Source organism: Physeter macrocephalus, chromosome 11, assembly GCF_002837175.3.
Source record: "Physeter macrocephalus isolate SW-GA chromosome 11, ASM283717v5, whole genome shotgun sequence".
NCBI lineage: Eukaryota > Metazoa > Chordata > Mammalia > Artiodactyla > Physeteridae > Physeter > Physeter macrocephalus.
Window position 1 is genome coordinate 154794382 of NC_041224.1, and position 23921 is coordinate 154818302.

The 23921-nt window shown below is 49.7% G+C and overlaps 1 protein-coding gene across 2 annotated transcripts in view; it reads right to left on the bottom strand.

The window, feature by feature from the left end:
* Nucleotides 1–23921, bottom strand: part of LTBP2 (latent transforming growth factor beta binding protein 2) — a 99952-nt gene that overhangs the window by 47163 nt on the left and 28868 nt on the right. For both annotated transcript variants that reach the window (XM_055088616.1, XM_024133436.3), the window contains exons 4-7: nucleotides 4181–4371; nucleotides 1993–2163; nucleotides 1262–1468; nucleotides 138–424 (exon numbers count right to left, since the gene is read on the bottom strand). In XM_055088616.1, coding sequence (XP_054944591.1) covers nucleotides 138–424; nucleotides 1262–1468; nucleotides 1993–2163; nucleotides 4181–4371 — 856 coding nt within the window. The remainder of the gene's footprint in view (nucleotides 1–137; nucleotides 425–1261; nucleotides 1469–1992; nucleotides 2164–4180; nucleotides 4372–23921) is intronic.

Here is a 23921-nt window from a genome sequence, read left to right on the forward strand (position 1 = left end):
CCCATGTGGGGAATGGGAGACCCTGTAGATTCACATTCCTTAAGAACAAGGAGCGGGGAGAGAAGGAGGAGGGACACTGCAGGGAGCAGTCGTGGTCCCAGGAGACCCCGGGGCTGGGGCAGGAGCTGCATTCTCACCTGTCCATTCACAGCACTCAGGTAGCACCGGCCCAGCAGTGCCGGAGTCCTGGGCACCACTTGGGGTGGTGGCCGAGGAACCTCTCCAGACCGAGCCGGGATGCTGTTGCTGTCCCAGGGACCATGGCCGGGGCTGGCGGGGAGCCAGGGCGAGGGTCTGGTCTCCACGCTGTTCTCCTCTGGGGCCGCCTCGACCTCGCCCCGTACCCGAGCCACCTGGTGGACCTGCACGGAGGCCTCAGGCGGGTGGTGGATGTGCACCTTCACCAAGGAGGGGCTCACAGAGGCTGGGCACAGGGGCTGGGGTCAGAGGTGGGGAAACAGGGCCCCACCCTCTGAGGAGTGCAGCAGCCCTGGGCCAGGCGAGCCACTGGCTGTGTCTCCCCCAAACTCGCCTCCATTTCTTCACTCTACTCAAAACCCAGAACAATACCCCAGGGAGGACAGGACCAAAAGCACAGACTCCTTCCCTCCACACCTTTTCTTGAAAAACCTTCATTACCAACTTCCAAACTACCTTCCTGATTCCACCTCCCGCCACGATCCTGCACAACCTTTGAGCTCCGGCCCAACAGACCCTGCGCGGTCCCCACTACATGCCTTTGTTCACACCTGTCCCTCTGCTCAGGAAGCCCTCCACTCCCCTCTGCCTAACCAAAGTCTACCCATTGTTTAAGGCCTCACTGAAGTCCACCTCCCCCATGCAGCCTTCTCTGAACTCCCCAGGCTTGGGGCTCTCCATCCCCTGATCTACAAAATTCTGTATTTTTTGTACCCTTTATTTGGCACCTAATAATGGAAGGCAGAGGACAGGAAATGTTTTATGATGCTCTTTTTCTCATCCATCCTCCCTCTATTGTTCAGAACCACGGGTTCCTTGAAATCAGGACCCTACCCTTACACTCTTTTGTCTCCCCCATCGCACCCAGTAGGGGATAAGAGCAAAAAAAAAAAAACAAAACTGATGAACTCAGATGGAAGGGCAGAGAAAAACTTAGGGAATGAAACTGAGTGCTAAGGGTAGAGGAGAAGGAAGGGCTGGAGACAGCTTCCCGTCCCCTCCATGAAGATGCCAGCACCCACCCTACACGGTTACCCAGGTCGCCTCCCAGCCCCACACTCACCCATCTGGTTGGAGAGAGGCAGCGTGAAAGTGGACTGCTTCAGGGGGCCCTGTGGCGAGGCCCTGTGGCGGACCCCCCTCTCTGGAGGCTCCCTGTCCAGATTGGGAGTGGGCAGGTGGCAGAACTTCCCAGTGGAGTTGGTGGGGCACCAGCATTCGTCCCTACCAATGCAGCGGCCTCCATTCAGGCAGGGGATCTGGCAGAAATCTACAACATCGACCTCAAGGTGACGTGGTGGAAGAACACAGCAGCACCTACTACATGGCCGCTGGGTGACAACAGGGAAGCAGGGGGAACAAGACCCCCAAATCTGGATGGCTTTGGGAACCGGGCACCCCCTGAAATGCAGGGACTTTCCAGGAGGCCTGGGAGGATGAAGGAGGATGGATAATAACAGGCCTTGCCTTTCCTCCACCCTGCGGTAACCTGGGGGATGGGACGGGAGTGGGGGGCTGGGGGGGAGTGGCACTTTTAACGCCTTCACTTTTCTGTGGAGGAAACTTGGACTCAGCGAGGTTGTGTGACTTGCTCAGAGTCACATGTGACAGAGCTGGGCGAGGACTCAGCATTGTGTGATCGGAGACAAGTCACAGGAGCCACGGTGTGAGAGCACCCGGCCTCCTTCCCACAGAAGAGCTGGGCTCCAGCCCAAGGCAGGCCTGTCCTTCTGGCCACCCCTGCACCCAGCTCCAGGGCCAGCCAGGAACCATGTGAGCGGGGAATGGACTCACAGATTCGGAAACCAGACTTGGGGTCATGTCCGTGGCCGCTCTGGCTGTACAGGGTGGTGGTGTCGCCACGCTCGCAGCTGCTGGCACAGCGCCCATGGGCACAGGTCTGCTTGCAGATGGTGGGAGTGAAGACGATCTTGATCTTCTTGATTTTCTCCGTGAGATTCAGCCCTGCAGAGAGAGGGCTTGGGTCCGGGGGCAAGGCTGAGAGGCACAGCTGTGACCTCCAGAGGCTGGTTAGAAAGGCCCACGGGACTGGGTTGAATCCATCCCAAGGGCATTTGCTAAGTACCTCCTGGATGCAAGGTTCCATGGTGGGGGCCGAGTAATAACTCACAGGCCAACATCTACTGAGGGATGCCAACAGGCCAGCAACTGAGTTCATGCTGTCTGCACAATAACTCTCAACCCTCTTGAGTATTATTTTAGGTTGAAACACTAGAAATTGCCATTTTTGTAGGTTAAAATGGTTGAATATTGGCAATGTTCTTATATCTGACCTAATGTTTCCATCTGACAGTTAAGGAAACTGAGGCTCAGAGAAGGATGGGTTGCATCCCAAGTCACACAGCTAGCAAGGGCTGCAGCTGGGCTTTGCACCAAAGGGCAGAGAACAGAATGTAGCTCAGACTTGCCAGAGAAGAGAGTTTTCCAAGAGAACACCTGAAAAGAATGATTAGAGTCAGGTTTTGGAGGCCCTAATGGCCAGAACAAGGATAGGGCACTTTATTCAGTTGGTGGTGGGAAATCGTTGAAAATTTTCAGTGAGAGATCAAAGAGGAAGTGGGGGGAGGGTAATGCCATCTGAGCTGGGGTGTGCAGGTGGATGGAAAGACAGGGTGACTGGTTGGGAGGTCATTGCAGCAGTGTGAGCTGAGGTCGCTTCATTTAACACAAGTGGTGGCAGTGGAAAATACAAAGGAGGGGTATTCATTCTGTATAGGGGGCCCAGCGGGGAAGCCAGGAGGCGGAGGGGTTGAGAAGGGAAGTATAAAAGGTCTATGGAGACTTGACTGTGAAGGGAGGCGAGATAGAAAGGAAGGCAGAGGGAAGTGGAGAAATAGCCATGTGTGCGTGTGTGTGTGTGTGTGTGTGTGTGTGTGTGAATGGGAGAGCTGTAAGTAACTGTATATGCTCTAGGGAAAGGGCTGAGTGGGGGACAGGTTGAAGCGGGAGGAGAACCGGGGTGGGGGGAGGGCAAGTGACAGCCTAGGGTTCCAGAAGAGTCAAGAAACAGTGGGATGTGCCTTAGACAAGAAGAGGGGCCCTTCCTTTTCAAGATGGCAAGAAAGGTCATCAGCTATAAAAAGGACACTAATGCATGCTGTCCACAATATGGATAAACCTCAAAAACATTACACTAAGTGAAAGAGGCAGACACAAAAGGCCACATATTGCATGATTCCGTTTATATGAAATGTCCAGGATATGCAAATCTATAAGGACAGGGAGTAGATTAGTGGGACCAGGGGCCAAGGTGAGGGTGGGAGTGGGGAAGGAGGGACTGCTTAATGGACATATGGGGCTTCTTCTTGCAGTGATGGCAATGTTCTGTAATTAGATAGTGGTTGCACAAAATTGTGGATATGCTAAACATCACTGATGTGTACACTTTAAAGTGGGCAGGAAGGTGAGGGCTCTGGGGAGTGGAAAGCATGGCCATGGGATGGGGCTGGGGAAGGTGGGGGCAGCCTGGGGGAGCTGCTCTGAGGAATGAGAGAAAGTGTCCAGGCACACCAGGAAGGATTGCTGGGCAACGAGCAAGAATGTGCGGAGGCTTGAATCCTCAGGGATGCTCAGCTCTCTCCTCTGGGAAGCAGAGGCCCCGCTGTAGGTAACAAGGGGTTTACAGGAAGGATGAGGTGGAAGGACCAGCGCCAGGGAGGTGAGGTTCACAACTGGATATGAGGGAAGCAAAGGCAGGACAGGTGACAGATGGGGCAGAAATGGAGCGATCAAGGTCTAGGTGTCTCAAAGGGGCAAAGTCTCCAACAGCTGGTTTAGGACCCCTGGAGCCCAACACAAAGCAGATGCTTGACAACTGTTTTGTTCATTGGCTGAAAAGATAGGAGACAGGGTGACAACTCAGCCCTTCTGAGAGGGTGAAGGGGGAAGCAAAGGTGGGGAGAAGGAGGTCCAAGATTTAGATGCCCTGCTCTTTGAGGACCTGGAGCCAGGGTGTCCTTACCCCAGGAGGATGATGGGTGGTGCAGATATGCTGCCTGCTGGGCACCATCCTTCCGTTCAGGGCCTGGCCCCATGGGCAGGGCATTGGAGGTCAGCTGGCCATTGGCCGCAGTGGCCAGGTAAAGTCGGACAGTCTGGGACAGCCCCACGTGCTGCTGGGTGGCGTGTGTCTGGCTGAGCCCACTCAGGGTCCTGTGGAGACAACCGGGGCATGGGGTTTGCATCCCAGGAACAGTGTCTCTGTGCCCTTCCTGTTCAGGACGTCCACCCCCACCTCTGCACTAGAAGAGTGTTCTCTGTTTGGCTGCCTTCCTGCCAACTCCAGGAAAATGGAGGTGCCCTGAGACAGGGGAATAGGGCTAAGGCCAGCTGGCTAGTTCGGTGGGAGTGCTTACCCCTATGTAGAATTGCCAGGCTTTGGCTGGGTATTCTGGGCAAGTCACTGAGCCTCCCTGGGCCTCAGGGCCCTCGACTGCAAAATAAAGGTGTTCAATCGATCCCATGTAGCTGTGACATTTGAAGAGCTTGAGACTCTTATGGACCAGCCCTTGCCCTAAAACTGAGTCCTGTGCCTACTTCTTGCCACTTCTTAATACAACCTTTCACACAAATTGCTTGTGGAACAGGTGCCCAGCAAATACACGTTAACAGATTGATTCAGGGGCGGAGCCCTGAATATCCCTCTGATGAATGTTATTGTAAAAATAATATAGCAACAATGTTCGGGCTTCCCTGGTGGCGCAGTGGTTGAGAGGATGCCTGCCGATGCAGGGGACACGGGTTCGTGCTCCGGTCTGGGAAGATCCCACATGCCGCGGAGCGGCTGGGCCCGTGAGCCATGGCCACTAGGCCTGCGCGCCTGGAGCCTGTGCTCCGCAGCGGGAGAGGGCACAGCAGTGAGAGGCCCGCGTACCGCAAAAAAAAAAAACAATGTTCAAGGAGAAAAAAATGAATTCATCATCCTCCTACCCCAACACGGCAAATACTTTGGCATATTTCCTTTCAACCTTTGCTCAAGTATATGTTCTTACACTATGGTCATCACTTGCAGATACCATTTAAATTTTGATTTTTCACTTAACATTAGATCGTACTTTACACAATTCCACAAGTTTTATATTGATCATCTTAATTGCTACAAGGTAGTCTATCTGAAGATGATTCATAATTTATTCAGACATTCTCCTGTTATATACTTAGATTGTTTTTTTAATTTTTAACTGTGGACATCCTGACTCATATGGCTTTTTTTCTTCTGTTAAAATATTCCTTTAGTATAGGGGGAGTCATTAAACTGTTTTTATTCTGTATATTTGAAAAATATTTATAAGAAACATTTTGAAAAGGCTTATTATTTTAGGATTAATTCTGTGGACTAGAATGACCGTATCAGAGGTTACATTTATGGCTCTAGGTATACACTGGAGGACTGCTCTCCAAAAGGTTGTATAAATGCACCACTCAGAGTGCAGCCTCGCCAGCATTATTATATTATACACAGCCTCACCAGGGTATTATTAATTTTTCATAATAATCATCATCATAAATGATACTTCAATGTTGCTTTAGCTACCTTTTTTTTTATCATTTCTGAGGTTGAATTTTTTTCATACATCTATTTACCACTTGTGAAAATTTTCTGCTCATGTCCTTTGATATCTTAACTATTTGAGTTGTTTGTTCATAAACTTGAACGGTTCTCTATGTGTTTATTATAAGGCAGGTCATTCTACAAGGCAGCCTTGTTGTAAATACTCTGTCACTGTCAAAATGTATATGAACCACTGTAAAAATGACAGTGTCTGGACTGTGGTGGGTGTGAGCACATTGTAGACGTTGAAGCTCAGAGAGTAATTACTTGCCCAAGGTTATACAACAGGTAAATCAGGCCCCAGGACTCCAACCCAGCAGAGCTTGACTCCTGTGCCACCCAACAGAGCAGCCCAGACCAGGACAGAAACTCAGCCTAGAAGCCTCTGCTCAGGCCTGGGGTGGTGCTCCTTCCTCCAGTAGGTCCCACCCCTAGCCTCTCCATTGGATTCTTTGCCCAAGTGGGTCCTGGGACCCTCTCCCTCCATCGTCCCTTCTCCTGTTCTGTTGGCTCCGGGTGTCCAGGCCATGAGCAATCTCCCTCTCATCCTTTCCTGGCAGAAGCCAGACCAGCACACGTGTCAGAGTTGGGCACCTTCCAGCCCTTCCCCAGCCCTGTTGGCCTGGGACTTGGCTCCCATGAGCTTCACCGCTGCTCTTCTTCCAGCGCGACCAGCAGCAAATACTCACCCTGACAGCCCCAAACATGCCCCAGCCTGCTCCCCAAGTTTGAGGGCTGGAGTGAGAGAGAGGGCCCGTTAGCCACCCCAGAAGCTCTGGGAGCTGTAATGGACCAGATTTGGGGGCCCCACCCTCAGGTACCTGCTCCTAACTCCGAGGAGAAGGTCAGCACAGCCAGCTGCAGCAGAAAACACAATCCTTCCAATGGCTTCCAAGAGTTCACCAAAGAGTGAGAGGTAAGTGAGCTGGTGGGTCGGTGGAAGTCTCCTCCTGGTGGCAGCAAGCTGGTGCCATGGCTCAGCTTAGTGTCAGCATCACAGAGCACCCAGGGAGCTAAAGGGAGTAGTTCAGGTTCTGCCCGGACCACCTGGGACATTTCTGAACTTGATGCTGACAAAGAGCTCTCCATTCTGTTCAAGGTGGAAACTCAAAGGGTTCTTTCTTGCTGGTTTGCCGTCACTGTTGTTACTGTTGCCATCACTTGTTTCTCTAGTTGGAACTCAATGCTAATGGCCCCAGGATTCCTGAGTTCAAATCCCTTAAGGGCCAAAGGTTTAACTTTGCAGAGAAGAAAATAAATGTCTTCCCTAGTTGTAGAGAGAACCTGTCTATACAGAGAAGAGAGGACAGGAATTGGGCCCGGCAGATGTCAGTTCTGCCTCCTACTTGACCAGTCACTGAGATCCCCTGAAACTCAGATTCCTAATCAGTAAAACAGGAAAAGTGACACCCACCTCACCGGGCTATGGTGAGGACCAAGAGGAACATGAGACCATGTGATTATTTTGAAAATATAAATAAGTGGTCACAAGTTGAAAACTATGCCAAAACTTTAAAATCACATGAACAAAGAAAAGAAAGTGCTAGCTATAGTTCAGACAAAATACCTCTCCCCAAGCCACTAAAAATTCTTCTTCATCTAAGAGGAATAAAAGACACCCCAAATATCTTGTTATACTGCCCAAGCACCTTACATATAAAAGGCCAAGTGACTAATCTGGTGTCAATACTTTTTTTTTTTTTTTTTGGTACGCGGGCCTCTCACTGCTGTGGCCTCTCCCGCCGCGGAGCACAGGCTCCGGACGCGCAGGCTCAGCGGCCATGGCTCACGGGCCCAGCCGCTCCGAGGCATGCGGGATCCTCCCGGACCGGGGCACGAGCCCACTTCCCCTGCATCGGCAGGCGGACCCTCAACCACTGCGCCACCAGGGAAGCCCTGCTGTCAATACATTTTTAACAACCACAGCCTTCTGAGCTCAATCCATTGTCATCTACTGCTGTGATGGGGATTTCGGATTAAACGATAGAAATCAAAAAGTCCTACCTTCTGAGAGGATCACAGCCAAGTAAAGAAGGAAGCCTTGGTTCTTTGATAGGTCCTATGTGTTACGTTGAAAACATCCCTCTAAAGAGTCAGCTATCTCCCTTCATAAACCCCAGACCAGTCCTTGGAGGTGGACAGGGAGGGAGGGCCCCCCACCACATGTGTGAAGGGCTTCAGGCCCTCAGCTCAGCTCTGGCTCCTAGAGAGTGGTAGCAACAGAGGCAAGTGAGAGCTTCACTGGGAAGGTGACTTTCTTTGACTAAAGTCCCCGGAGCGGGGCTCTGTCCACTCTCTGCCTTGGAAGAACTGCTTCGATTTCGTTAAAGGATAGCATAAAGGTTCTCAGCCTCGCCTGGCCCAAGATTATCTCTCTGGGATTGTTCCAAGGAGGTCCTGGCAGAGCTGCCACAATGGACTGGAACATCCATCTCTCTAGACTTCAGGATTTCATGGATCAGTAAAATTTTGAAACAAATGTAGGGGACCAACATAAGGTTGCCAACTTTTTATTTAGGTAAGACATTAAAACACACACACACACATGCACAACTGCCAATTATTGCCACCATAATTTTATGAAAGAAAAGACATTTCATTGCCAGTAAGAAATATTTGAATAAGCTTAACTTCGTGGAAATCTCACCTCATTGACTTTATGTTTTTCATTTCTTCATGGACCAACGAAAACTCTCATCACAGACCAGCATGGAGCCAAGGAGGAGCCCCTGGGTATGATCCACCAAGATGTGCTCTGGCCTGAGGACTCTCCAGCTCTTTCAACCAATTTGGGAAGAAAATCTTCCAACCCAGCTGGCTGGGATCTTCAGACCTGAGTGGAAACTCCCTGGACAGTGCATATCCATGATAATGCCACTCAGCTGAACATGGGGCCCCCATATTCTGCCCAACTCACTAAGTTTCTCAAACAGTGATGGGGAGTCGAGTGGGTGAGCAGCTCCATGCCTTCCCTCCCACGCACTTTCACCTTAGCCTGGTGGCTCCACTCTATCTAATTGATAACTGGGCTTCCACATACTATTTTGTTTGCTAAGTGTTCTGCTGCCAAAAGAAAGTTTAAAAACATCACTGCAAGGTGCATAGAATAGTGATAGCTCCCATGGAGAGAGCACTGAAGCATGTACTTTAAATGCATCATCTTGGGCTTCCCTGGTGGCTCAGCGGTTGAGAATCTGCCTGCTAATGCAGGGGACACGGGTTCGAGCCCTGGTCTGGGAAGACCCCACATGCCGCGGAGCAACTAGGCCAGTGAGCCAGAGCCATAACTACTGAGCCTGCGCGTCTGGAGCCTGTGCTCCGCAACAAGAGAGGCCGCGATAGTGAGAGGCCCGCGCACCGCGATGAAGAGTGGCCCCCACTTGCCACAACTAGAGAAAGCCCTCACACAGAAACGAAGACCCAACACGGCAAAAATAAATAAATTAATTATAAAAATAATAAAAATTAAAAAAAATAAATGCATCATCTTATTCATGTTATTTTATTGAATGAAAGAAGTAAGTTGCAGAATAATATGGACAGTAATACTTCCAGGTTTTTGTTAGAAGAAAAACCTCTCTCTCTTCCCTACAGATATTTATATAGGCATAGGAAAGGTCTGGAAGGATCTGTAAACAGTGGCTGCCCCTTGGGGATGAGAATGCCTATGTATGTGTAACTACTGTTTTAAACTTTATGTTTCCATATTTTTAGATTTCTTTTCAGTAAAAAATTTTTTTTACAGTTTTACAGTAAACATGCATTATTTTGTAATAAAAATAAATCTCTATTTTCCCCAGCAACTCCAATTTATAGGTAAGGAAATTGAGGCTCAGGAAAAGCATGATAAATGTGTGTATATTACTAGGATCCAAGGTGGACTGTGAGGGCTAACAGAGGTACAGGAGTTCAGATGTAAGCAGGACCAGGACATCTGAGCTGAGGCTTAAGAGATGGGTAGGAATTTCACAGTCCAAAATGAGGAGGAAGACATTCCAGATAAGAAAAGTAACATAAGAAAACGCGTGAAGGTGTGAAGCATGGGCCGTATTTAAGGAAGGATGATGAGCACAGTTGGATAAAGCATGGAATGTAAGGGAAGGGAGGGAAGGAAAATAACATCCATTCAGTGCCTACCAAGTAGTGGACATCATTCTTTGTGTTTTACATAACATATCATTTACTTGTCCAAACAACCAACCCTATGATCAAAAACCTCTGCTTGGCCAAAGCCACTTTAAACAAAGTAAAAGGACAAAAGACGAAATGGGAAAAATATGTGCAATTCATATCATAATAAAGAATCAATCTCCATAATATTTAAAAAGCTCCTAGAAACAGAAAAGACAGACCAATAGTCCTAGAAGAAAAGTCAGCAAAGGAATGTGAACAGTTCACAGAAAAAAAAACCCCAAATGTTATTTTTTTCAAGATCAAGATTTTTAAAAATTAATGTTTCATTGCTTCATCAAGTACATTTCAAGTATAATTTTTTTTTGTTTACTATAAATATATGGTGACAGAGCACAGTTTGAAGGAACTGCACTGACTTTTCCTAAGGCACCAGCAGTTTTCCCAACTATCGCTTATGAACCATAGTGCAATTGTCAACACAATGAAAAAGGAACTTAGTATTATTATTAAAATAGTTTTAACCCTTAAAGGGTCTTGGGCTCAACAGACAGCACTTTGAGAACTACTGTTTTATTGGAACAAAAATATATTTCTCATTTTTGTTATGTTGACTTTGGGTTGGTTACAGGTATCTTCATTCTGGAATCCTGGCAAAAGAAAAAGCCTTTATCTGGCACCTGTTTGTCTTGTGGCAGAGGAAAATGAGCAAAAGTAAATTCATGCATTGGCTTCCAAAGCTTCTTCTTAGACATGACCTATATCACTTCTCATCTTCCATTGACTTTGGTCAAGTCCCACGGCCAAGCCTGACGTCAGTGGAAAGAAGGAAGTACTCCTCCCATAGGTAGGGACCCTGGAAACCGTGGCCTCCGACGCCGCTCACCCCTCCCGGGAAAGGAGACACAATTCCCCTCCTCGCCTCCGCCGCCACCTCCAACCACCCCCAAAATAACCCTTACTGGGGGTGAGAGGCAATTATAACCCCGGCGAGCGGAGGCCGCGAGGGGGTGGGCGCCGGTCGGGCGGGGTCCGGGAGCGCGGCGCGGGTCCCCAGGTGGCAAGCGGAGGTGCTCCCACCGCCCCAAATGTTTCTTAAACACATGAAAGTAGGCTCAACTTTTCTCATTCTAAGGGACGTGCAGATGAAAACTACTTTGAGATAGCATTTTTCAGTCCATCAGATTAGCAAAAAATCCAAAAGTTTAATAATAGACTAATTTGGTGAGATTGTGCAGAAACAGACACTCAGATGTTGCTGGTAGGAATGTAAGTCGACACAGCCCATATGGAGAGCAATTTGGCAATGTCTATCCACACCGCAATGCATCAATGCTTTGCCCCTGCAGGTCCACCTCCGAGGCTGTGCTGCAGATACACCTGCTGTGGTAGGCGCTGCTGCCGCCCTGCCCAGTCCCCTTTACGGCCTGTGCACCCCACACTGGCTTCTCCTGAGCTGTGCTCCGGACGGAAGACAACCACCTGACAAGCTCCTCTCACCATCATGACCACAAAGCCAATGACTGCCTGAACCGGAAGTGTAAAAGGCCCGCCTCCTTGCTTCAAGGTGGGACAACTGTCCAAGCTCCGCCCTCTATTAGGCTTTGGCTTGATTTTCCCGGGACCAATCCTTGCTTGGCTCTTTCCGCCTTTCCATTCTGCTTCCCTCCCGCCCTTGGCCCTCCCCGAGTAAATCACACACACACCTGAATTCACGTCCCAGCTCCACCTCCAGGGGAATCTGACCTAAGACACTTGTAAACGTCCACCATGATGGATGAACAAGATTATTCATAGTAGCACTGTTTTGTAATAGCAAAATATTTTGTAAAGAATAGAAACAATTTAAGTGTCCCTTAGTAGGGGATTGGTTAAACAAACTAAGAGACATCCACAGGATGGAGTCCTATGCCCTCAAAACAGAAAGATGCAGCTCTTTTACATCCACAGGAAACGCTCTCCAAGATATATAGAAAAGTGAAAAAACAGCCCCAATCTGGCCCACCGACGGCTTTTGTACAGACTGTGACCTAACAATGGTTTTTTATATTTTTTTAATGGTTGGAAAAAATCAAACGAAGAATAATATTTCATGACATGAGAAAGCAATATGAAATTCAAATTTGTTTCCATAAATACAGTTTAACTGGAACACAGTCACACTCATTGTCTAAAACTGCTTTTGCTCTACAGTGGCAGAGCTGAGTAGTTGCAGACACCATATGTTGTACAGAGCCTAAAATATTTACTATCTGGCTTTTTATGGAAGAAGTTTGCTGACTCCTAGTGTGGGGCATGTAAACTTTTGTGTAAAAATAGAGAAAATAAGCATGAATTTATTTGCATATTCATAAAGCAACCTTGGAAGGATACCCTAAGAATTAATAAGTGGTTTCCTGTGTGTGTGTGTGTGTGTGTGTGTTGTGGGGGGGAGTGGGAAGTGGATGGATGGGGGAGAAACTGGTGCTACAATTTAATGAATGCTTGTACTGTGCCAGGCTGCATGCCAACAATGCGTGTCACATGCATTATCTCATGAAAGCCTCTCCATAACCCTAAGAGTTAGATACTCATTATCCCCCATTTTACAGTCAAGAAAACAGAGGGTAGGGAGGTTCTATACCTTGCTGAAGGTCGCAGAACTCCTAAGTGCAGAAGCCAGGTTACCAAACCAGGTAAGTTCATCCTCAAGCCACCCCACCATTTGTCATTTCTCTACTGCCATTTCACTGAGGCTGTGAGGGATTAAAGAAGAATAGGTTCGGGTCCATATCGTGGAGGGCTTGAAATATCAGGGCGGTGTCTGGGCTGTACTGAATGGGTAAGGGGGAGTCCCTAGAGATTTTGGAGCAGCCCACCCTCTTTCACGCATTCAAGAAGCACTTACTGAATGCCTGCCATGTGCCAGGCATCCAGGTCCAAGGGTGGCAAAGACTCTCTTACCCTCTCTGCTCCAGTGGAGACTGAGCAAAGGACCCAGCATCCCAGCACGTGTGTGGAGGTACAGGGGGAGCCATACATTAGCCTTGAGATGCTGGTGGTCTTCAAGCAGGTCTAGGACATGATGGGATGGGCCTTTTCAAATGTTTATTACTTTGATGAAAGATTACCTGGTGGTGGATAGACCAGAGAGGGGAGGGCTGGAGGCCAGCTGGAAGGCTTTGGCTGTACTCTAGGCTAGCAGGGACCAAGGATGGGACCAAGAAGAGGATAGGGATTCAAGCAATATTTAATACGTAGAGAGTTCCCAGCCGTGGCTTAGACAAATGGGTGGAGGGCATTCCAAGAGCCAAGATCTCAAGGAGTGATCCAAGAAGTGACTCAGTTTGGGCCATGGTGAGTGCTGGTGCCTCAGCATGGATCTCAGAAGCAGATGGAAATACCCAGGAGGCAGCACTCAGGAGAGAGCCTGGGACTACAGACACAGTCAAGGGACTCCTGGTGGAGAGGTGGGGCTGCAGGGACGATATTACTCGGGGAGAGTATTCATAACAAACCACGACTCAGAGTTCCACGGCTGGACTCTGCTTACATTTGCCAGTTTCAAAGAGGGAAATGTGTTAATGAACAGACCGGTCTCCGTGTTAGGCTTTGCTCCCATAAATTTGTCTACAACCTTTGGTGCCTGCTACCGCTTGCCTGCTAGCATGCGATAAAGCAAATGACAAGCCAAAAAGGAATATTGACGGGAAAACGTGGCAACAGCCCATCACACTTCACTTGACAGCTTGCTCTCTACATGGCTACTTGCGTGTGCCTATAGCGGGTTTTTATTTTGCACACACAGACGATCATCATAGTTTCTGCTAGTAAAACTGTTCCCAGCTCTAATCATGGAATTAATTACATTGATAGTTCATGGTATTCCTTATGACTGCCAGATGCTCTGACACTGAAACACTTTGAGAAATACAGGAGTAAAGAGAGAATAAATAAGGGCAGAGGAGGGTGTCTGGGGAGCAACAACGCTTGAGGGACAGACCAAGAAAGAGGCTGTGGAGATGTCAGAGAGGTAGGAGGGGACGGTAAGAGAGCACCAAGACAGCAGGGCGTTCCTTGAACTCCATCCCTGCTCCTGGCCTTCCTGTGGCTGCAGGCCCAGCTCGTTACAGGTGAGCACACCTTGGCGCCTCCCAAGTGGCTCAGTCTCCCCTGAGAATCTGGGTCCTGCAGAGGCAGGGGAAGCCCTCGCAGAGCTCTGCTCCTTCTCTCCTCCTCGCTGTCCAGGCAGGCCTCGCGCCCAGGCCACAGTCAGGTGGCCCTTGTGCCTAATCCCCAGGGACCCAAGGTAGTGCTTCCAGACGTCACGCTCCAGCCCCCACTGCAAACCTGCCCTGCCCCGGCAGGGAACAAGGGGGCACTCAGCTTTGGTGGGCGAAGAGGAGGGGACACCATGGCCTTGGCACAAAGCGAGGAGCCTGCTGATTCTAGCTGATGCATAGTTTGGGGGCCTGAGCAGGTGTGGCCCAGGCTGGGCTAAGACAGCAGCCATCACTCCCCAGCCTCTGGGTATCAGAGGTGCCAGGTTGGTGGGTTCCCAGGTGTCACTGTAAGGAGGGGAAGACTTGAACTCTGCCCCTCTTGTCCTAGACAGTAATAATGAACATTTATTGAGCACTAACTCTGTGCTGTGTATTAATTGTTCTATTTGCATATGTTATCTAATCTTCACAACCACCTTAAGGGGCTAGGTACTGTTATTAACCCCATTTTTTCAGAAAATGAAACTGAGGCACAGAGAGGTTAAGGACTTGTCCAAGGTCATTCATCTAGAATTGCACTGTCCAATAGAACTTCCTGTGGTGATGGAAATGCAGCTGGTGTGACTGAGTTTTACATTAAATTAAATTTAAATAGTCCCTCTGTGGCTGATGGCTACTGCATTGGACAGCACAGCATAGAAAATGGAGGAGTCTGGATTTGAACCCGGAAAGTCTATCCTGGCTATGTGGTTAAGTTTCCCCTGGCTACCCTCACTGCATTCTTTGTCCCCAGGCACTTGGGTCCCCTGACTGTCCTGGCCTAGAGGAATCAGCACCCTTTTAAACCTTGCTGTCCTGAGGATGTGGCAGGAAAGAGACTGGATTTTCCTGAGCGGCCTGCCTCACGGGCCGCCAAGCCCTTGCTCCCTGAGACTCTGCATTGTCTTTTTTCTCTCCTGGATGGGCCAGGGTGCTGGGCAGGAAGCTGGAGTGGGCTGCCCAGGCCCTGGGATCACACCTAGGGCACCTCAGGGGGCAGAGAGGGGAGGAGGAGGTGCCCTGAAGGGCTTCCCAAGGCCCCAGGAAATGCCCCTCATTTTCTACCTAAGTTTCATTTTGTCCAAGTGTCAAACTGCTGAGCAATCGCCCTCTCCCTCCAGCCAGGAAGGAGACAAAGGAAGGGCCCCTCCAGGAGCTCCTCTGCCTCCTTCTGGGCCCAGCAAGGCCACCCTAAGGGCTGCAGCATGGCCAGGGATACAGACCCCTAGAGGGGAAAGGAGGGGACTGGATCTTGCCCTCTTTTATATCCTTCATGGAGTCATCACAGCGCTGGGCAGACAGCTGCTGCCCCCCAGAGAGTCATCACATTGAACATTGAACTCTGTGCCTCCCAGCGCTCTGGCCTCACTGGAGCCATCTCCCCAGCCCAGGCCAGGTCCCACTCCACAGCCACCCAGGGCCAATGAGCAGTCTGAAGCCTTTGGCTCCAAGTTCCCCCAGGAAGACTTGTCAGCTTGTGGGGAACCTGGATGTCATGAATTCATCATCTAATCACTTCCAAGGTCCGCTTGTGAGCACCTCAGATGGTGCGTGGTCCCACATGGGCACTGAGGGAAAAGCATCTGGCCCACCGAGGGCTTACAATCCAGGCAGGGAAGCAGGAAGCAGGGGAGGGCTAGCACACCTGGTTCCTTTGTGCGGATTAGAAAAGGGGCCCTGGGCAGCCAGTTTACAGAGGCTGCCCTGCTTCCTTCAGGCTGATGTAGCATGGTGCCAGGGCTGGGCAAGCGGAACGTAGGCTAGAGTTTAGCCCCATTTATCTCCTGACCTTTGTGTAGGGTGCAACCCGCCCCCACCCCCACCCCATGCACAGTGGTCCTGGGAGAAGACCCTGCACATGAGTGTTTCCTACAGTCCAAGAGTGGAAAAGCAGCAGGTAGTCAGGTGAGCTGCCTGGCCAAGATGCTCCAGGCCTCCCTACGCAGGTGTAGCCCTGGGTCTGGATGCCTGGGGAAGACTTTCTAGAAGTTGTGTGATGTTAGCTGGAGGAAGGCATGGGGAGGACAGAGTCCACACGAGGCCGAGAGAACCACGAGTGCAAAGGGACAAATCCAGGAATGTGCTGGTGATGGTGTTCAGGGGGTAAGGAGGTGTGTCTGGTTAAAGGGAAAAAAGGAAGGACCAAGGATGACAATAAATAACAGCAAATAGCTACACTTATTTGCCAGGTACTGTTCTAAGCACTTTATGTATATGAACTAATTTAATCATCATTATATGGAAGTAGGTATTATGATTATCCCCATTTTACAGGTGAGGCACAGAGTTGCTAGGTAACTTGCCTAAGATCACAGAGCCAGTGACTAACAGAGCTGGAAATCCGACACAGGAGGCCTGCATCTGCATCTCGTTCCCGAGCCTGTACTCTAAACCTCTACACTATATTGTGGCTTGAGAGCTATGCTTTGGGTCTGAGCTTAAGAGGCTTATCCTTTGGGTCTCATGTATAAAAGGGAAGCCTTGAAGGAAGGTGTTTTTACCAGGAAGGAACAAGGTTAAAAATGGTCTCTTAGGAAGGAGATCATGGACAACTCCTCCATGGAGCTCCCACTCACCCTGACCGCCCAGCTGCCTGGCCAAGAGTGCTCTCCTCCCCGCCCCCCAGACGTTTTCTCAGGGCATCTGTGGTCCCCAGGGTGAGGCAGTGAAGTCTGTGGAGCCACAGTACTCCACACACACCCACTGGTTCAAGTAACTGCTCTGTTTACAGAAACTCAGGCACAGAACAAACATCACTTTAGAAAGGTCCCCAGTGCCCTGCAAGGCAGCTCTCACTATCCCCACAGCACCTGTGAGGTGCTTGCGGTGCAGAGACAGTAAGTCTCTGGCCCTAGCTCACATGTCTCACGAATGGCACAACCCAGGATTCGAACCAGATCTATCACACTCTTTCCAGCACTGCACCCTCACTCTCGCCACAAGCTGCTGCTGCATGAGTTACAAAGAAGCAGGTGAAAAAAGGAAGTGGTTGGAGAGGTGAAGAGGTGAAGGGAAAGAAAACACGAGTCAGGGCGTATGGGCACCTGGAAAATGCTACAGATCAGAGGAGAGAACTTTAGGCTGAGGGGATTGAGTTTGGACCACTTCCCAAAGCCATGAAGAACTTGGTACATCTCACCACCAACAAACGGGCCATGAGACGCCCACCTCTTGAACCCCGAGTTCCCAGCCTGTGGTCTTTGGGACCCATCTTCCTTCCATGTATGTTCCCCCAACCCCTGGCGGGCGTGTGCACCCACGCGCGCGCACACACACACACACACACACACACACACACACACACACACACACACACATACACCTTAGCTGGCCTGCCTTATAGGATGGCAAACACAGGCCTGTGACTTCAGATGAGCTTACCCTACCCGGACAGGCCCTTTGTAGACAAAGGCAGCTGGTGCCTGGGTCAAGGATATACTTCTCAGGGGCTGGTCAAAGTCTTGGCAGCCTTCAGCCAGCCTGCTCTTCCAGGGCCTGGAGCTCTTTCCCAGGACCATAAACAAAAGGAGATTTCTAAAAGACCTGGGGGCCCAATCTGAGAAGCCTTCGCTCATCCCAAACCTACCAACCAATTATGTGCCATATACCTGCTACAGGCACTTCATTTTAAACTTTTTACTAGGCTCTTTACGCTTGAGAGTGTGATTGTTTTATACTTTACTTGATTAGTGCAAACCTATGCTATTAAAAACTATCATTCCCCATTTTACAGAAGAGAAAACTGAGGCACAGAGAAGCTTTTTACTAGCCCATTATCACCACCAGGCAGGGAGGTGCTGGGATGGGGTCTCAAGGCCTGAGCTCTGTACCTCTGGTGGATGACATTCCCCAACATGCTGCTCACCCTTGGCTAAGATAGGAAACCTCACCAGAGCCAGAAACACCTTCAAGTGGTCTGGGGAAACTCTCAGAGTTTCCAGTTACCGCTGTTGCTATAAACAAAGGGCTCAGGTAACCCCAGAGTCTAGGTACAAATAAGAGTTGGTGCCATTCATAGGACACCTAAAAGGTGTGTATATGCATTTACATATGTTAGTAAATCCTCCCGACAATTCTATTAGTGGCAGGCATCCCCATCTTACAGATGAGAAAACTGAGGCTCGTGAGGTTAAATCACTTGCTCTGGGCAGCATAACTATTAAGTGGCAGAGCTGAGATTCAAACCCAGACTTATCAAACAATAAGACATCAATTATGCCACATTGCTCCCTCACACACTATTGCCTGCTGTAGGGGCTCTGACCTTGACCCAAGAACCTCCAAAAAAAAAGAAAGAAGTGTGGAATCAGTTTGTTCCTCAAGGGTGTGGCTTGGCTGGGGTCTCAAGAGGATACCCCTGCCCCTTGGAGTACCAGATTCCCTCCAGAGGCCTCTGATGCAACCCCCCCCCGCCCCCACCCCCCCGCTGGCTGGGTGCACCCTTGGGTGGACACGTTAGGTAGCAGTGAGGAGCCCAGGCTCCGGGAGGAAACAGAGCGTGGGCGACTGGCTGGAAGCAGAAATATGGTATCTCCAGAGGTTTTGATTTGCGATCTTCATTTTGCAAGGAATGGGGATTTTTTTTCTTTTCAAAAAGCAGTGGACTTCCTTGAATTTTAGACCTTTCACAAATATTTTTTTAGGAGAAAAAAGAAGGAAAAAAATCCCCTACAAAATGCCTGTTGCAGCTACTCACTTCCACATTGAATCACGGACACAAAACCACAGCTATGTGGCTAACAAAGGAACTATGTGTTTTCATATCTTGTTATTGGAAATTATTTAGCAATCTTCAATGTCATCTGCAGACAGACAAATAGACACGCAGACACACCCCTCTGGGTCCTAAGCCGCCAATCTTACAACCTCGGTCATCAGATAACTGCATTTCACCCATTTTCCCTTTCGAATCCTTTTCTGGGAAATTATACTGCAAGGATTAAATCTTCCTCCTTAGCCCCCCTCCAGAGGTGGGGCGTGTGTGTGCACATGTGTGCATGCCAGTGACTGGAGGAGGAATGCTGAGACATTGATTCAGTTAATTCCACAAGTGGAAACAAGTATACATTTCACAGTCCCTTTTTTATTAATATTATCATAATAGCACTTTACTTTGGTAAAGTGATTTTTCACCTGGAAAGCTTACAGTGCCTTTTCTGACAGTGGCAAATTAATTAACTGATGGCAGATTTACAGATTGCATAACTGGAAAAACTACTTGACCCATAAATCAGAAACTTCCTCTGCATCCCAGACAAGGGGTGAAACCTGATATATATTTGAAAACCTTGAGCTCAAAAGGAGAATTCACAGGGCCTGAAATATCTCCATTATGATTCTGAAATATCTCCATTATGATTTTTGAGGCATGTTCTCTCTGCACAGCTTTCCTCTCTCTCTCTCTCTCTCTCTCTCTCTCTCCCTCCCTCCCTCCCTCCCTCCCTCCCTCTCTCTCTCTCTCTCTCTCTCTCTCTCTCTCTCTCTCTCTCTCTCTCTCCACACACACACACACACACACCCCACCCCAGAGGGCTACATTCACTGAGCAGCCACAGTTCCCTACAAAGCAACCGGATGGGATGGGCATCCCCCTGGGGCATCTGAAAAAGCGCATTGACTGTCTTTCTGTTACTTTCTGGCTTCATCTCTCCCTAACCTTTCCTTTCAAACAAAAATCCTAGAGGACTTAGGTCAGTACAGCCACAAGCTCAAAATGTTCATTGTTACTACTTTTTTTTGTCGGATGCTGGACACTGTATACATTAACGTTTTAATGCCCCAACAACTCCTCCAGGCTCTCGCCAGCTTTCTGGAGTTTCCTGAAAAGACACAAGATGCGTTGCCTGACCCAGTCCTCGGCAGCTCCCAGGCCAAGCTTGCTGCTCTGCTCTGGCCTGAGCTCACCTGCTCTCGGGGCTACTTAGCAAAATGGCTGCGAGCACGGGTTCCAGAGTCTTGAGTGGAGCTGGGCTAGAATGGCCCTTCCTGTCAATTTCCTCCTGGTGGAGCATCCTCCTCATAGGATCCTTGTGAGGATTGGTTAAGGTGCTGGAGATCTTCCACTTGCCTCTGTGGACCTTTCTCTGCCCCATTCTGGGCCCTAGGAGGCTCCTTCACCCTCTGTCTTCCAGTCCTGTTCAGCCCACATGGGACCCCAGCAACAGGGCAGAGAGCAGCAGACAGAGTGGAGGTATTGATCCTCCAGTTCCCTCCTGATGGGCCACTGTGGGTAATGGTGGCTCTGTTCCTCTGCCAGAGGTCACAGCCCTGTTGTGGTCCTCTCCTGTGGCTGGAGCTACTCTGGGTTCCAGTAACTTCTGACCCCTTGTCTCTTAGACCTGCAGGGCCCTATACTCTGTTTCCTTTGTTGTTTCCTTTCACCCTGTCCACACCTTTGCAAATAGACCCTTTATCAAATTGTCCTCACTGAGTGTGCCATCTGTTTCCTGCTGGAACCCTGAGTGATACAGAAAAGAAAGAGTCTCAGCTATCAAGTATTGAGCCCTTAGCTATGTGACTCAGCGCTTTATCCACTTTGACTCCTGGAAGTGAAGAGATTCACACAACATCAAGCGGCTGGGGAGCGACAGAATCAGATGAAGCCGAGGTCTGACTCATGACCACTATGCCGTATGGTCCCCAGTATCAAGTGAGGTGGTGCCTGTAAAGTGTTTTGCACAGTAGGGCCGGCTGGCTCAATAAAGCTCCATCAATGGTAGGTAAAAATAACAACTATACCACACTCAGAAAACCCACAGTCCTAAATTCTACTCCAGCATAACGCTAGCCCCGCCCTAACCACAGTCCTAAGGTTGAACCCTCGTTCTAATACCACACTAATGTTACACTCCAGTCTAACCAAACCACCACCCTATTGTGAAGTAGAAAGTCACCTTGACCACAACCTTCATCCCACCTGTCACCCATGTAACCCAAACATTCCTCACTGTAACCACCGGGGGAAGCTAAGATCAGGGCTGTGGGGAGACTGGGGAGTCTCTCTGCCCTCCGCACCCGGGAGCTTGCCCCCTCCCTGCAGCAGGAACATCCCACATCCCACTCCATCTGTCCTCCCCTTGTTGGACTCAACACAACTGGCCAGAGGCATTTGTGCAACATCCACTTGCCTCGTGTAACTGAGCTGGTGACTTTGGTGTGGGGAGAACCAGGAGGGCAGAGCACCTACACGAGGCCTGGGACAGAGCAGAGGTGCCAATAAATCCTGTTGGTGGTGATGATGAGAAAGGAGAATTAGAAGACAAAGCTGTTCCTGGCTTCTCCATCACTTGGCTGCCAGCTCTGGGCAAACAGGAGGTGAACAGCTCTCATCTCAGAGATCTGAGATGAGGGCTGGGGCCAGGCTTGGGCTGGAGGGAGGCCCTCTCTGGAACCCAACCTAGGGAGGGTCCTGATAATCCTCAGCTCTGGGATTATCCTAGAAAAGGGAGTCAGGCAGTCTTCTTCAGAGATTTCGGGGCCACTTCAGGCCAGATGTCCACTTTCAAGCTTCAATACGAGAGGGAGGAAGAGAAGAGAAGCATGCAGGAAGCAGACACCATTTCCCTGGAATCTGCCCACTTGCCCTGCGTGGGGAGCGGAGAGGTGTTAGAAGGCCCTGGGCCCCCTTCTCCCTTGAGCATGAAGAGGCCTGAGCTTGGCCTCTTCATCGACCCAGAGGTGTCTGCCCTGGGCCAAGCATGGTGGAAGAGGCTTGCAGGCTCCGCTGCTTGGAGAGAAGGCACACCGGCCCCTCCCTCCTCACGGCCTCTGTCGGGCTCTCTCGGCCTAGAGCGAAAGCGAAAGCATTGCAAGACTGCATCCACCCAGAGCTTGTGTCTTTTTGTTTTCACACACAAGTACCCTAAGGCCAGCTGTGGCCCTGAGCTCCGTGGGCCTCCGGTATTTGTGTGGGTTGGAGAGGTGCATGTTAATACTCTACAAAATCCAGAAGTCCACCTCCCTTTCGGAGAACCCTAGGAGGGGCCTCAGCAGCCAAACCCAGCTGGAGAGGACTGCCTTGAAGCAACATGCTTTGCAGGGGAAATGGGAGACATTTCCCTCTTGGGAAGAAGCCAGGTCCAGGGTCACCACATACAGCTGCACAGGCTGTGCACTGCACAATTCTTGGAGTACCTGTCATAGAGAGTATGAATGTGACAGACATCTCCTGGTGCTTGTCCAGGGACTGAAAGGTCCAGCACACACAGCCTGCCTTCTTCTCCTCGGTGGAAATGGAGTGCTTCAGACCCACCCCGTTACTCCAAGCAGTCTCTGCTGGGCAGGGATGGGTGGGGCTGGCAGGGGTTAAGTGCCAAGGAACCCTACTCAAACCTTAAAGTGGCCGTGTTTCCAGAACCCTCTGCAAAACAGCAGGGAGGGGGACAGGGTGGTGAAGGAAGCTCTCAGCTGAGACACAGTTCCCTTCTACTGTCTTCAGAAAGCAGCAGCAGGGCTTCTGTGACTTCAGCTTTGGGAAAACAAAACCCTTTCCATTTGTTCTGGCTGGAGGCCCATGAGTGAGCATCTCCCTCTGGCTACTCCCCTTTGAGCCCTCCCTCTTCCAAACCCGCAGCCCCAGGGAAGAGCAGGCATGGGACTCTTCTAAGGCCCAAGAGATAGAAGAAACAGGGAGGAGACCCCTTTACAGCTGTCACAGCCCCTGACAGACTCCTGGAACTCCTAAGAGTCTGCTAAGCCGTGCTCTGGCTGTGCTCCAGTCACCCTTTGGAGAGAAGCATTGCTCTCCGCCTGCCTGGCTGCAGACCCCCGAGACCAAGGGGCACAGGGTAAGCAGTTACCCACCTGTTGGGAGGATTGGGAGAGCCCCTTCCTGATCAACAACATGCCAGGGGATGGGTTGAGTGTCAGCTCAAAAGGGAAGGGACCTGAGACCAACTTTCTTTGCTCCAGGCAGCAACAAAGGATACATGGTGACAGGGATGTTCATTCAGTAGATAGTTGTTTATTTATTTATTGAGTGCTTACCATTATTTATTGAGTACTATTCTAGGAGCTGGGGATATGTCAGTGAACAAAAGAGCTCACACTGTACTTGGGGAAAAACAGACAATACACAATAAACATAATAATTAAATTATATGTTTTGTTAGGAAGTGGAAAATAGAAAGCACTGTGGAAATTAAAAACTGAACCAGATGAGGGCACCCTCAAGTTGGGGGTTTATAATATTAAATGATAGGAAAATAGGAGACATCTCCCTCCTGGGAAAGAGCCAGTTTCAGGGTCACCACATACAGTGGCACGGGTTGTGCACTGCACAACTGCGGTGCACCCGTCCCAGAGACTAGGATGTGAAGCACATCCCCTGGTGTTGTGTCCAGTGGCTTAGGCTAATTCTAAGGTTAAAACCTTACAAAGAACAAGACCAAAAGACAACCTTCAGAATGGGAGAAAATATTTGCAAATGAAGCAACTGACAAAGGATTAATATCCAAAATTTATAAGCAACTCATGCAGCTCAATAACAAAAAAACAAACAACCCAATCCAAAAATGGGCAGAAGAACTAAATAGACATTTCTCCAAAGAAGATATACAGATCGCCAACAAACACATGAAAGAATGCTCAACATCATTAATCATTAGAGAAATGCAAATCAAAACGACAATGAGATATCATCTCACACCGGTCAGATTGGCCATCATCAAAAACTCTAGAAACAATAAATGCTGGAGAGGGTGTGGAGAAAAGGGAACCCTCTTGCACTGCTGGTGGGAATAATGTAAATTGATACAGCCACTATGGAGAACAGTATGGAG